At 39.8% G+C, this 15,156-nt stretch overlaps 1 protein-coding gene across 2 annotated transcripts in view; it reads left to right on the top strand.

Moving 5' to 3' along the window:
* Window positions 1–13,673, top strand: part of fhl3a (four and a half LIM domains 3a) — a 28,324-nt gene extending 14,651 nt beyond the window's left edge. The window contains exons 1-6 of one of the 2 annotated variants that reach the window (XM_046045694.1): window positions 7,077–7,100; window positions 7,265–7,437; window positions 8,522–8,696; window positions 10,903–11,072; window positions 11,277–11,463; window positions 12,333–13,673. In XM_046045694.1, coding sequence (XP_045901650.1) covers window positions 7,282–7,437; window positions 8,522–8,696; window positions 10,903–11,072; window positions 11,277–11,463; window positions 12,333–12,484 — 840 coding nt within the window. In that variant the 5' untranslated portion in view covers window positions 7,077–7,100; window positions 7,265–7,281 and the 3' untranslated portion in view covers window positions 12,485–13,673. Of the gene's footprint in view, window positions 1–7,076; window positions 7,101–7,264; window positions 7,438–8,521; window positions 8,697–10,902; window positions 11,073–11,276; window positions 11,464–12,332 lie in introns of those variants that run through there. The other variant, XM_046045693.1, reaches the window with a different exon arrangement.
* Window positions 13,674–15,156: the final 1,483 nt, after the last annotated feature.

Genomic DNA, 15,156 nt, shown 5'->3' on the forward strand with positions numbered 1-15,156 from the left:
ATGCTCAGGGTCAATAACAGGTTTGCGTTCCAGTGTCTGGTCCTGCACCCTATACTCTATCGTGAAGTCTGACCCAGGCTCTCACAGAGGAGCAGGATAAGGTGATCCCGCACCAACCCCCACCCCTACTCCCCTCCGCCCTGCAGTAGCTTTCTCATTGATGTTGTTTAAAGTAAATGAAACTGCTCTCAGTAGCTTCCTGCTTACAGCCTCATGTAGTGTCCTGAGAATGTGGGTGGCTCGGGTTCTCCTCAAATGCAAGACAGAGAGATGACAACACTAATAGTAGAGCCACTGGTTGTTTACCAACAGCACCTTAACAGTAGCTGAGTACTGACCCCATCCTGTAAACTTTGATGACTGCAGATTGCTCACGGTCTTAAATGTCATGATGATGATTGCAGTTTTGGTTTTCTGGCTTAGATTGTTGTGATCATTGTCACAACTACATTAAACAGCATGGTTCTTTAACAAACTGCCATTTTTAGTAGATTTTTTAAATAAATTAATGAATTCAAAGTAAACAAAATTCTTTCTTAACGTGATAATCAATTATTTCCATAACCAGTACTCGTAAGCTTGTTTAAAAAAGCACATCTGTTTATGAATGGGGCTGCAGCATTATCTCTCCTTCATGAGCAATTTCCTCCTCTTCCTGTGATAAGATTCATTGCCTCTGTGTGTCCTTTAGATTACTGCACATTTATTTGAAAGCCAGCAGGAGCAACACTCCAAACATTTGACAGTTACACAAAAAATATATGTCCAAATATATTTGTCCAACTCTTGCGTTGTTTTATTGTAACCTTAATGGTTCTGACCACTTTTAGTCATGTTGATGTAATTTAGCTTGTGTGGAGTGACTAGGCTCACAGAATATGTGGATCTGCAAGCTTCTCTTAAAGGACCTGACCTCGGTTTTTAGTCCCTTAAAGAAAAACACAAACGTAATCCATCTGACGTTGTGTCATAAACATAAGTTCTGAACCATTAAAAAGTTCTTGTGCAATTCATGCCTTTTTGCATTAGTCACCAAATGGAAAGTCTTCAACGGTCATAAGGCGCTGGAATAAATAAGATCAGACGACATCTCCATCAGGCTTCTTTCAAGTGGCCACTGGACTGAGACACAAATTAACTTTTCTGAAGTGTTCTTTTGACATTGTGCTTTATTTTTGATATGCTCAACCAGGCCCTCAAATGATATACTTAAGTGTCCAGTGCTGTACTTTTTCTCTATCTCATATCCAGCCAAGAGCCTTACTGTGTTTGGAAGATGTCCATGCAACAGACAGAGGGCTATGTGATGGTATGTGTTTATCCAAATGCAGCCATTTCACATTTCCTCTAATTTGATTTAAGACTTGTCATATGTTTAAGTTCCTGCTCCAGTGTTCATTTGCCTCTAAATGTGACTTTCTGCAAATTTTTTTCTTTCTTCTTTTTCTTGTCCCACTGTTTAATTTCTCCTCCATTCCTTCATCACTCTCTCTGGGACCTGTGTAAAAGGGAACTATGTGTACTTTAAGGGGACCTGTTCAACAACACACTCCTTCCTCTAATGTCTGAGACTATTTGCTGCCAAAAGATCAGACAGTTAAAGGTGACTAAGTGGCTTTCATAGCCGCTACTTTGTTAAAGTAAATAAGACCTTACTACGCACAGTAAAATCCACACTTGTTAAAGTGTCCACTTGGACATAAAAGCACACCAGTCACAATGGACCTATAAACCCAGACCTAACAAATAGAGCAGTTGCACTGGTATTGAAGGGTTTCTTAATTGTATTGCCTGCAGATCTCATACGACATAATAGCTGCAACTTCTGTACAGTTTCCCACTTGGCAATAAACTAAACCGTTTTTAAAATTGTCAGACTGATCTTATTTCCACCAATGGTCATGATGTCTTATCAGGGTGGATACAATTGTACTTCCTCACAAAGTTTTGTTTTAATGTAGGAGATATGGCATTCCCACATTGCCCCTGCAACATCATAATTTTTGTTATAAAGGAGAAAAAACAGACTAAGCTGTTGAATGACAAAAACGACAGCTGACATTAACTTCATAGACTCATGGAAAATCCTTAGGGCTTCATTTCATTGAAGCATATATTACAAAACTGAAAACAATATAAAATCATCCTTGCATGCCATGGAAATAGTTTACTTACTACTTTAACCTAGAGTTAGATTTCATGTTTTCTGTTTACCTTCTGGGGACAAAGTAATTTACTGTATATGGAGCTGTTGCTTGAAGATCAGTTATATAACAAATGAAGATTTAAGGTACTGTATATACGTAGTATGTCCAGTAGAGATTAAACTGAGATTAAGATTCAATTTGCAGAATATGTTTTGTACAAACATATTTGAATAATTGATTTAAGTAGGTGTATTAAGGATGAAAGTATGAAAACTCAAAACAGAAGTAATCCATGATCTCAGGAATAATTTTCTTTAAGCCATTGAGCAAGATGTATGTATGAGTGCACCATGAATATTTACACTGCTGCTTTGTATTTATACTGTACATGATGCGTCGTGGTCCGTACACGTATACTGTTAAGTACTGAACACCCGCTGACTAATGTATATAATTATATACTCGGTGTGATTTCACTGCAGTGTGCTCTTGTCCTGTGGCCATATTTTAATTATTAGCCCGCCTTAAGCAGCACTGATTCTCACACACACACACACACACACACACACACAAGCCTCATGAACATTTTCTGTACATTTTAGACCATATACATGGGTGTAATTGTTTTCTTATCCTCTAGTGTAAGGTAGAACTTAATGGCAGTGAGAGACATTGGAGAAGAAGACATTTTGTTGTTATGTTGTCATTTTGCCTGTGCATTACACAGCCATCTGTCATCTGCCCTCTGCGGTCAAGATGATACCCTTCCTCTGTTGATGTAACATGATGTCAAGTGCTTTGTCTAGCCCTAGTAAAACAGATATTTTACAAGCAGATTCTTCTAATGCACAGGGGGAAGGGGGAGAACTGGCACTCTTGTTCTCAGCAGGCTGTGCTGACTGTTCATTTGGAATCAACCAGAGCGTAAGCAAAGTTTGGGCTGGGGATTAACAGGCCTGCCTGTGGGACTGGACTGGACTGGGTCTGCTAGTCCTTCAGTAACCAACCATGACTATGTTGCCCGGCAACAGCATATAGTCTGCTTGATTGCATTGGTCGGTTGGTCTGTGGTGTCTCACAGCTGGCCCTGAACTTCGCCCATCTTGTGCCAATCAGGGAGGGTTGTGATGACTAGTAGAATGTAGCCTTGGCATTCCTCTGCTATCTTATAGATGCATGTGTGAAAACAAATGAAAAGTCTAAATGCCTGTTTGCCGCCCCGGGAAGATTCAAGGTTCATCACAACCCACACTATTAAGTAAGCAGTGGAGAAGTATTCAGATCTTTTACTTAATCAAATATAGTAGTACCACAGTGTAGAAATACTTTGTTATAAATAAATGTCATGCATTAAAAATACAAGTACAAAAATAGCATTAGCATCAAAATATACTTAAAGTATAAAAAGTAAAAGTACTCATTATACAGAATGGCCCAATTAATAATAAAGTATATTATATTAATGAATGATAATTACTGAGGCCTTCATATGTACATGACTTCAATGTTGGAGCTGGTAATGGTTTGGCTTAATTGTTGGAGCTAATCCTTTGCACCAAGCTCTTTAGCTTGACTAACTGTTGCTGTCTTTACGTACAGTTTAATATTGGCATATTCATTTAGATCTGCAATGAAACATGTATTTCATTGGCTTTCGGTTACTAAAAGGTAATACATTTTCCTGCCATTCAGAATTGAATATTTTCAGTGGCCATGGTATAAAGTCAAAGTAAGGAATGAACAACACACTGACGATTTTAGACTCATTAAGCCTTTGTGGTGGGGTTAAAAATGTTGTCCTTCGGGAAAGGCCATTCTGTCATTAAATTTAAATGAGACTTGGGAACATGTGCCGAGACATTTTTGTAGCATTATAGATTATATGCTCACCTGTGCTTAATTTTGGCTTGACGTTGGTGTAAGCACAGAATGTCCAGAAATCATAGGGTTTGTCTTCAGGGGAGTATGAGCTTACTTTGCCAGTTCCATGACATCTGAGCAAACTTCACCTGCATCAGAACAAGCCAGTAAATGGACCTTGAGTTGAGATTGTGAGATTGTTTTATCAACAATATTCACAGCAAATATATCCATCTGTTTTGGCAATACCTTGTTTTTGACAGACTAATCGACTGACCAATCAGAATGTCATTGTAATGTCCTTCATCCATCCGACTATAGCCTCGCACAGGTTAAGAAAACCAGATAGTGACATTTCTGTAGTCATTCATATAGACCCATATAGCTGCATTTAATATATATTTTAGTCTCTCTCCAATGAACTACTTCTGGATCATTATAGAGAATGGAATCCACTTTTGCCTATATTAAACAGAGATCCCTACTTTGTGCTGCAATAACAATATTTCTGGACCATTGTGCTGTGTGGAGTCAGTGATTTCCTTGAAGCCCACACTTTTCCCAGGGGGCTACATTCAGTCACAGATCTGGTATTTGGGAATGTTATTAACCCAGAGTGGGGTTCTTAGTCACTGGGTCCTGGACATGAAGGAGATCGACTTTGCCGGGAAGTTGGCATATACAGTAGTAGATACAAAGCCCTGTGAGAAATGGCCTGTGGCCTGGAGTCCATTGTGACCCAGATCCTTCTCTTCTCTTCTCTTCTTTTCTCTTCTCTTCTCTTCTCTTCAATTCGGGATAGTTGGTTTTGGGTCAGCAATTTCTACAATCACGTCTTCCTCCATAACACAAAAAGGGTCAGTACACTGACGTCATGCCCCTCTCTGTGAGAGCCTGTGCCATCAGGAGTTCATTTCAGTGTTTGGCAACTCAAACACTGATACTCAAAGTGAATCTCTCTGAAATGGAAACACTCAAAACCTGGAGGTCAAAACAAACCCATATGCTGATTTCTATAGTAATACATATTTATGTATCAGGCTTTGGAATCTTTACAATTGTGTGTAATGATCCCATCTGTGCTTTAGCGAGTTCTCTGTTTCTCAATCTTAACCTGATTTCTGGCAAACAAGTTATTCTTGCTCAAAAACACACCTCTCTGAAGACTACAGTATAAAAACACTAAAAACAGAACAATGCAACCAGGAACACCCTCCATCTCCATCTCAGGTACATAACATACTGTATAAATCGCTACCTATCTGAAAAAGTACTTTCCACAGCCTTTTAGTACGTGGATATGTGGATGATACATATTTGGGGAGGGTGATAAACAGCTGCCTGATTTGCTTTGGAAATGAAAGCTGACATCAGACGTCATAGCTTGACTTTCTGGCTTTGTGAATCATGCCTCGTCTCGCTCTCTTACCTGGCAAGCAAAGGCAGCACATACCTACCTGGCACTGCAGATAACATTAAGGTCACAGTGCTCATTTTCAGCTCTATACTCTGCTGATCTAATCTTGACCTTGTGGTTATGTGGGCTGATGACAACGTCGCTGAAATTTTCTGACGGATGGTGTGTCAAATGTACAGAAATTGATGTTAAAACTTGCAACAAAAGACTTGCAAGTTCAGCACCTTGCAGTACGTTACACAGGCCAACCACAGCTGCTTATTCTGATATTTTGCCATGAACTCCAGATGGATGCTATATTATGAGACATCAGATACTAAAGATATATCCATTCAGTCAAGAGATAGCAAGATATGGCAGTCCATTGGTGTCAGCCAGTGTATACACATGGCTGCAGGGCTGTCGAGCATTTACACTTTCTAATGTGTATCTTAAGATCATCAAAGGGGGCTGAGAGTTTCTCTCCAATTTGGGGAAGTGGTGTTGTGTTAGCAAAAAGCCTGTCACTGGGTTAAATATGAGGACCGTGAGCAGGTGAGGTCTGTTGGATCTTGACTTTATCACCCTGACTCATAAAGAGCGTTTGTCTGGCAAAGGGCTGCGACAGATGAAACATGAGAGTCTGGGACAAATGTTTTCTTTGATGATGGATCTTGTGTGATTTGGCTTTTAGTCTTTGTTCCTTTTTCTGTCACCCTGTGTTTTAGTGTGTGAGTGTGTGTTTGTGTGTGTGTTTGCATGCCCTCTATGTGTTCTGTGTATATGCTGTTTGTGCACTTGCATAGGGGGATTTTGTGCATGTGTGTGTGGGTGTAAGACAGGCAGCACATGGCCAGTTTGAAGTTTGACTGATTATCATAGCAGAGGTGATTATTATTACTGGGTGGTGGGAATGAATAGCCAGCAGTGCACTCTGCCAGAGGGAGCTGTATCACTTATCACTGGGCTTTCCTCCAGCCATGCCGTAATGTTTTGGCAACCTGATATTGTTGCCATAATGCTCTCACAGTGTTATTCTGTCACTTTGTTGTGTGCTCAGTCATTATTAAGGGGCCTATTGCACAGTGAAAATCATGTACAGTATACCCCTGTATCTGTATATGCGTGTTGATGCTGAAGGGAAGATGCTTGTTAGGTAGTCATGTTCAAACAGCTTCAAGCGTTGATGCTTTTGACACACAAACTCTCACAGACCCCTCTCTTCATGGGGTTGTTGGTAGTCCACGCTCTGCTCACAAATAGATTAATGCCTCATAAATATTTGCAGGTGTGTGATGTGTGAGCTTCACATGCAAGGGGACACTATTTTGTTCCCACTTAGTCAAGAGAGAGATTGCTCAGTTTGCATTGGGGCTTTAATCTTTAGGTTGCAGATTTTATGCAGTTGACAGCGACAGGAACAAGTTTGGTAGTTACTGAGAGAAAGCAAAGTGACAGCTCCCCTCTTGTCCCCACCCTCTGCCTCAACCACACTTTCATCACACTGCAATAAAAGTTAATAGGCATTTTGTCCTGCCTCTCTTGTTGCTCTCTCTCACTCTTTTTCTCCGTCTCTCTTTCTTTTTCCACTTGCTCCCACTTGCACTACTTGTTTAGTTTGAGCTCAGCTTCATCGTTGGTACAAGCCGAAGTCTTAACAGCACAAATATTGGCAAAGAACTGCTGTACCGGAAAAGGTGACAGAATCATTCCTTAACCTTCTCCCTCCTTTTCTTCTCCTCCCCTATTGGCTTAGCCCTCTGTTGTCTGTCACATCTTGTTCTCATCTCTTTTGGATTTGTTGTTAGTTGTTATTTTTTTCAAATGTTGCTGACCCAAGTGTGTCCCTTCTGTGTTCCAGGCTTACAGAAAATTACAATGGCTGACCGTTTTGACTGTGACAACTGCAAGGAGTCTTTGTATGGCCGCAAGTACATCCAGTCAGATGACAGTCCCTACTGCATCCCCTGTTACGACAGCCTGTTCTCAAACACGTGTGATGAGTGCAAAGAGCTGATTGGCCATGACGCAAGGGTAAAGCATCTATTCTGATATGATCAGATATGCAATCATCTATCTGCTGCACAACATGAGCAGTACATACAGAATTTCAATTGCAAAATAATTTTTAGATTTGAGTAAAAGAAAAAAAAACACAACCTAAATATTTCTGGTAAAATGTATTGTCTGTAATACATGCACTGGAATGAACCCCACCTTAGTCTTTCTACACTGTGAGCCACATATTAACAGATTTGGCAAAAATAAAGCACAGCAAACATCTACGCTAATAAGATTTAAGCTATTTTTTTTACCATGTTTTGACATTGCCTTGGATAGCTAAAACAGAAGTTATGTCATGTTAATGATGCATAATTCATGTCAAATGAGGCATGTCCTATATTATGTGTGGAAAGACATAGTAAAGGCTAATTTAACATGCAATTATACAGGCAATTTCCGCTAAGTCCACATAAGCCAACGGGCTAATTTTGTCTAAGATTGTAAAAATGCAGCATGAGAGAATGTCTCCCTCTTGCCCACAATTAAAATTTAATCTTTCCTTAATGGAAAACACCAACAAGAAGTGGATCATTTGAAGATGACACGTGCTTACGTACTTAGTGGAGTTACAGAATGGGGCATGCCATGGTGCTTAGTAGTTTGCTTAGCTAAGAAGGCAAATGAGTTATCAACATGCAGTGGACGATAAATAATGCCAGCATTTTCATGGCTCAGTGCCCTCAAGACACTCAATTCAACATCCTTGTGAGACCTGTTTTAAACCGTACACACACAAGGTACAGTATGTACATGTACACAGAGTAACCACATACTCGTTACTGCCTATGCAGACATTACACGGGGCAGTTTGACCCAATCCAACTCTCCTCTCTGCTCCTGTTGTAACCAGAAGTCTTTGTTGCTGTTTAGTCTTGCAGTCTTTTCCTAATTTGCCTCCTTTAGGTTATTGCAATTCTGAAACTGCAACTGTAACTAAAACTGTAAGTCTAAACATGGAAATAAATTAGGAAGAGACTCCTAATAATTAAGGTTTTTCAATTTTTGTGATGTATTTATGAAATTCCAATTCCTTGTTGTCTCCTCTTGATTCAAGGAGCTCTTTTACGAGGACCGACATTATCATGAGCACTGCTTCCGCTGTTTCCGTTGTGATCGCTCGTTGGCAGATGAGCCTTTCACCAGCCAGGATGATGCATTGCTCTGCAATGACTGCTACTGTAATGAGTTCTCCTCCAAGTGTGTAGCCTGTGACAAAATCGTCATGCCAGGTAAATGTGCAAGGCATTTGGGCCTAGCGAGATTTGGATGTTGAGATTTAAGACTTACTTTGTGCTCTCTAAATGACTCCAACTATAGTCTTGCGGTAGAGGTTAGAGAAGTAGGATTCTGGCCTGGCTCTCACCTTTCTGAACCATGAACTAGCTCAGCTTAAAATCCAGGAAGAGAGAGTTGATTAAAATGAAATAAAACAAAAGAGGGAGTGACTTGTGAAATATCTTGCACATAACGCATTTGACAGTGCCATATATTATAGTACTTCACTCAGCCACTAAGCATTAGTTTCACTGTACCACATTTTACTTTCCATGTAGTACACAAATTCAAATTTCAAGATAGATAGGCAAATTACTTTGGAAAATGATGACATGGCAAACTCCAGGAAGCCGGGACAAATGATTAGTATAAAGTAGCAGATCAAGCAGATATAAAAAGGTTTTTGAAAAAGAGGGAGACGAGAAAGATACAAAGGTGAGGGGGTCCTCGATTGAGCAGCAGCCAAGGCTGAATGTGACAGAGTAATTGCCAGTCTGCTTGACTTGTCTGTAAGCCAGATCCCTAGGGCTGGTGGGCTGCCAGCAGACTGATATAGAGAGATAAGCAAGTCAGTTCTTCCAGCACCCCTGTAGCAGTTTACACAACCCTCATAAAGGAGCAAATAATTCCAGGAAGAATAAGACATTTCCCTTTATTTCTACTGTAGGCAATCTTGATTTTAAGGAAGATCACACATTTGTATTACAAGTTACATGTTATGCTCAAACCTTGAGAAGAAAAATTGTTATAGGCTACAGAGTAATCAGAGGAAATTCTAGGAAACTCCTGGGTTTTAATAGTATACAATACTGCAAGCTCTTGAAGATCTCTGTATCATCAAAATTTCAGATGTACTTTGATTGGAATTCTAAATAGTGTTACCTCTCCTTAAATAAAATAACTAACAAGCCATATCTCCTTTCCATCATACACAAATATTGTACATCCTCAAATACAGACACAAACACACTAATCTTTGTTTAACAAGTAGATGCTTGGCTAACATGGTTTCTGTTGGTGAAAAAAGGAGAGAAGAAACGTTATACCAAGTATACCACTATACCAAGTAAATGGTACTGTAGGGTTTGTTTCCCGGTGTAGTAGAGGTATTTCAGTGTAAGGACTTAAATTGGTTTGCATCTTACTGTATATTACACCAATTAATTCTCTTTAAATGCGATTCTAGTCCAGTACTCGCATTTTTGTCAAATTTAGCAAATACCTCCTGGCCCGCTAGCTGTCTGTTCTCTGTGTGGACAGAAAAAATCTAGTGTGTAAATTGGAAACATATAAAGTGGCTCAAACCAAGCCACACAACACTATTCCAGTCATTGAAGCCATGATTTGTGTGTCGGGTAACATTACATTACTTCACCACGGACATTGAGCTTACTTTCTAGTTCCCTAAAATATGCTGTTGTTGTGATGCTACCTATAGTAGCAGGAGAGTTGTGAGTATCGCTGTGTGGAGCTGGTTGCTGTGTTGTTGTTCGCTCTATATCATGATATTTGTCATGGTGTTGGATTTCTCCAGAATTGTATACCACACCGTTAAGCTTGTTGGCATGCTTGTGAAATTACCTTCAAAAATTGGATATATGTATTTTATTCTATTTGTCAAACAGACATACCTAACTGCTAATATTGTCCTCGGTGAGCCATTGTATTTCATGTAAGCTTATAACCTGGAGTGGTTTAGCATGGGATTTGTGTAGTTTTTGACTAGAGAACACCAGTACAAAAAAGTCTGCCCCACGCAAAACCACTGCGTCACCATAGAATAAACCCAGCAATATAATAACAAACTCAACAGCTAAGGAATAGAAGATGGATTGGTTGGGGACACAGAGGGGAAAAGGACATTATCCCATTCTGTAAGGCCTGCCGCCAGTTTCCAGCAGTAGGAAAGAAGTGTGGGGCCTGTGGTATTATGATTTAAAATAAAATAAATCTTAGTGAAACAAAATGAGCTTTATATGACTTCATGCAATTAATGTGTATTATTTCATAGGTCAATAAAATTACCACCAGAAGATGTTAAAAGATTCATTCTACAGAACAACATTGTCCAAGATTATGAAGTCTCCTCAGCTCTCTATCATTCTTTCCATCCTTCTTTCTCTATCTGTGCCTCCTGTCATCTCTCTTTCTCCCTGCTAGGTACGAGGAAGTTGGAGTATGCAGGAGCTACATGGCATGAGGGCTGTTTCCTCTGTCACAGCTGCGAACAGCCAATTGGCTCGAAGTCCTTCATCCCGGACAAGAATGAACACTACTGTGTGTCCTGCTATGAGGACAAGTTCGCTCCACGCTGCACACGCTGTAAAAAGGTCAGTAACGTTATTAATTAACTAGCAGAATTCTTAGTTAAATTCCCACTGACCCTCGCATGGTACTTAGTCAAAAAAAAAAATGCAAATGCATGCGAGACATAAGTGGGATTTATCCCAGGTCTGCATGAGCGTGCATAAGAATATATTTTAGAAGTGAATTAAAATAATCTTGACATAACCTTTGACCTGTCTCTTTTTCAGACCCTGGCTAAAGGTGGTGTGACCTATCGGGACGAGCCGTGGCATAAGGAGTGTTTTGTGTGCACCAGCTGTAAGACACAGCTGGCGGGTCAACACTTCACCTCCCGAGACGAAAACCCTTACTGCCTCAAGTGCTTTGGCAGCCTTTACGCCAAGAAGTGTGAGGCCTGCAGCAAACCAATCACAGGCAAGATTACATCACAATGTTCTACATGATAATACTGATTATGCTACTCCAGGTGTTACTGTTGATATTGGGTTAGGGTTAAGAAATACCAAAAATAGTATAAATAAAATTGACTCAAGATCAGCAGCCAATTTCTGCATTTTACATTGTAAGCCACCTGGTTGAATTCTCTCAAACTCCTCTAGATTTAAGTAAATCACAGGAGTAAATGTGGTGTCAAATTCTTCTGTGCGCCAATCAGGACTTAGCAGGATTTGAATCCAAATCTGATCTAGTTGCTGGGTTGTTTGGTTAATGCCAATCAAGTCTGATCAAACCACAACTAAACAGCTCTGATGAAGCAGATTAACTTAGTTTTTGATAATATAAAGTAAATAATAAAATAATAAAAAGTAAATAATACATAAATATGTTTTTAACTTAGATGTGTGATTATTTAATAAATACAGTGCTTGAAGTGGGCCGGAACGCACCAGTGCACAGTACCGGCACCTCGACATTTTTCTCTTTGGCGTACCGGGACATTTTCTTGCGTACCGGGACTTCTCCCATGCTGCCGGTACTCTCCTCCGCACTCTCTATATCAGGTTCTCTGGGCACTAAGCGACACTCACCTTTTTCCGTTCTTGCCTGCCTGCTAATCTCTGTCAGCGGAGAGAGATGAGGAAGAAGAGAAGCTTGGGTGGCTCTCAAGCAGCCGTGTGCAATTTTTTCAAGCACTGCATGAATATCATGAATAAGCCAAGTTTTCAGGGATCTCAAAGTCAATATGTATTGGACAAAGTTGTTTTTGTGAGTTGTTACGTTTTGAAGCAAGCATGATTTGCAACTTCAGTTTAATATCTGTCTCATTGCTCCTCTTGTCTTAGGTTTTGGAGGAGGAAAGTACATCTCATTTGAGGATCGCCAGTGGCATCAGCCATGCTTCACCTGCTCCCAGTGCTCAGTTTCACTGGTGGGCGCTGGCTTTTTCCCTGATGGTGAGAGGATCTTATGCCGCGACTGCAACAGCAACCTATAGAGTCATTTACCACATCCTCACCCTTCCCTTGACTTACCTTTTACCCTCCGTCACAGCATTTCAAGACACCCAAGTCATTGCCAAGGAAGGTAACACAGGCTAACAAATGCTGCCTCTCAGGTTGTTTTTATATAAAGAGATCAGTTCCTCGTGGTCCCTGTTTGGGTCTGATTTTCATCCAGGAGCTAGCGCGCAAAATGTTTTGATGCTGCATTGTTTGAATGAACCACCACAAAGATTTCCTCTTTAATCGGAAAGTTAATGATTTTGTGATAGTGTATGAGTGCCTTAAGAATAACATGACTTTTGTGTTATGTACTATTGAACCAAAAAAATGTCAAATGCTAGTCACTTGCTCTTCATATTTTATACAAAAAAGATGCCACTTCCAGAAGAGTTCTGACTTAAAAGAGAAGACCCAGAACACTGGTACAATATAATATGTAAACCTTACAGTCTGTGTTTAAAAGTATGGTGGAGGTACTGTTAATGCTCTTATAACTGCAGTTTTAAGCATTTTAATGAAAATATTTCTGAAAGTAAAAACAAGAAGAACATATTTACTTTGCTAATTATGCTTTCAGTGAGGTTGTCATTTTATGGTAGTTATGATCAATAAAGTCATATGCACTTTGTTTAAAATATTCTCCATTCTCCATCTGCTACCATGTTATGTGCACATAAAAACACAATTTCACAAAAATGGCACACAGTTCACTGTCACGTATCTGCTTTTGTTGAACTTTGCAATGACATTTATTTTTACATAAAGTTTCTTCTTATTTCTGTCTTTTTTATTTGTTGTAATTAATCTTTCTATCGCCGTGGCTCAAAGAACCAACATTTATAACCCAAGCCAAACTTAAATGCAATATTGTTGTGTATTGTATGCATGTTGTCATCTGCCATGATTTGCCTGATTTGTTGCTGTTAACACTTAGTATTTTGTTCTTTCATTGTCAGTTCATAACATGTAAAAATAAAAATACCTATATTTCAATATTTCAGCTTTGATGCTGGTGAGTCAGAGTTGGCAAATACATTTTAAGATGATGATGATGAAAATATGCCACTGAGGCTGTGACAGTATGAATTTACTGTAAAAGAACAAAAAGATGATAATTGATATAACTGATGCTACATGTTTAGCTTTGTTTGTGAAGTCCTATTAAATAAATGTACACTGACAGATCTTTGCTGGGCAGTTTTATATTCTATGTGTATTTGCGGTTATAGTGAAATATGCATTACTGGTTTATGAGATCATAGCTTTCTGTGGACTGTCTAAGCCAGAGAAAACCCTTCTGGTGTGTTTAAAAAGTCTTTCTAGGAAAGATCTGTATGTGTGAGCGCGCAGAGGGGGAAGGCTATGAAAGTGTGCGACTGTGAGAATGTGGTTGAAAGAGAATCCATGCGTATGTAATAAAAGAGACAAAAAAAAGTGTTTGTGTGTATCCGTAGGTTTAATATATTTGTGTGTGTGTCTGTGTGTGTGTGTGTGTGTGTGCAAGAGAGACAGAGAGAGAGAGAGTAACATCTGTATATGTGTGTGTGCTTGAATGTGTGTATAGATATATATGCACTATTGTTTATGCTGAGTCGACGGTTTCATCGCCTTGATGAAGCACACATACACAGACCGCCAGATACACTCTCCTGTCGGCATGGGTGAAATGTCCTCCTCCCTGCCTCCAATTGAGATTTTTTCACCAAAAAAGGAAATGGAAAACTCATAGCTGCATGGGGGGGGAGGGGAAGGGGTGGGGGGTGGCTGGTGGTGGAAGTGGGAGAGAAAATAGTGTGGGAGAGAGAGAGGAGAAAGAAAGATAGGGAGGATGTTCACATCTGGAGTTGCTCCATGGCACTTTCACTGGGGGGTCAGCTCCACACACGGCCCCCTTTGGATTTATTAGAAGGAGGAGGTGGCGGCTCGCAAGAAGGGTCAGAGGATCAGCTGTGGAGATGTTAACCGAATCAAATGGTATATGTACTTATTGATTTAACAAGTTGCCTCCTGTCTCATGGTCTTTCTGATTTTCAGCAACAATATGCTCGCTCACACTCTTTCTTCTTGAATTTGTCCAATGTCTTTGTTATCACTGTCACCCAGAACTAAGTTTACCCAACAGAAGTTCCTGGAAAGCAGGACATGTCTGAGAAAGTATGGCCATTCATTTGAAGTGAGCAAACAGCTGCATAGCTGACTTCTCACACTCTCTTACTAGAGGTTGGTCACTTCACACAACACATGTAAGGCTTACAATGTTGCTGCTAGGCCTAACATTTCACTGATATGTCATCTCATGTCAATGCAAGAATAAACAGTGACTTTTATTTAGGCTCTGAACAGGACAAGACTAACACAAGCAGACCTAGCCGGACTTCATCAGCTATAGTCTATAATCTATAGTTGAGATAACATGTTAGGCTGTCGGCCAGTAATGTAATTTACAATTTCACCAAAAAGACACCCAGGTGAAGTTAACACAATAAACACAGCTCAGCGTATTTTAATCAAAGCTGCACATATGAAAATTTATACTTTATTTAAAATAGAATTTGCAATATCAGCCTCTGCTGAAGGACACTTAGCTTCCTTATTGAGACTACAAGCGTAGCTTTGCATGTCTAACCTTTGTAAAATACACACTGAATCATAAACAGTAGCATGT

Source organism: Micropterus dolomieu, linkage group LG03, assembly GCF_021292245.1.
Source record: "Micropterus dolomieu isolate WLL.071019.BEF.003 ecotype Adirondacks linkage group LG03, ASM2129224v1, whole genome shotgun sequence".
NCBI classification, from domain to species: Eukaryota; Metazoa; Chordata; class Actinopteri; order Centrarchiformes; family Centrarchidae; genus Micropterus; species Micropterus dolomieu.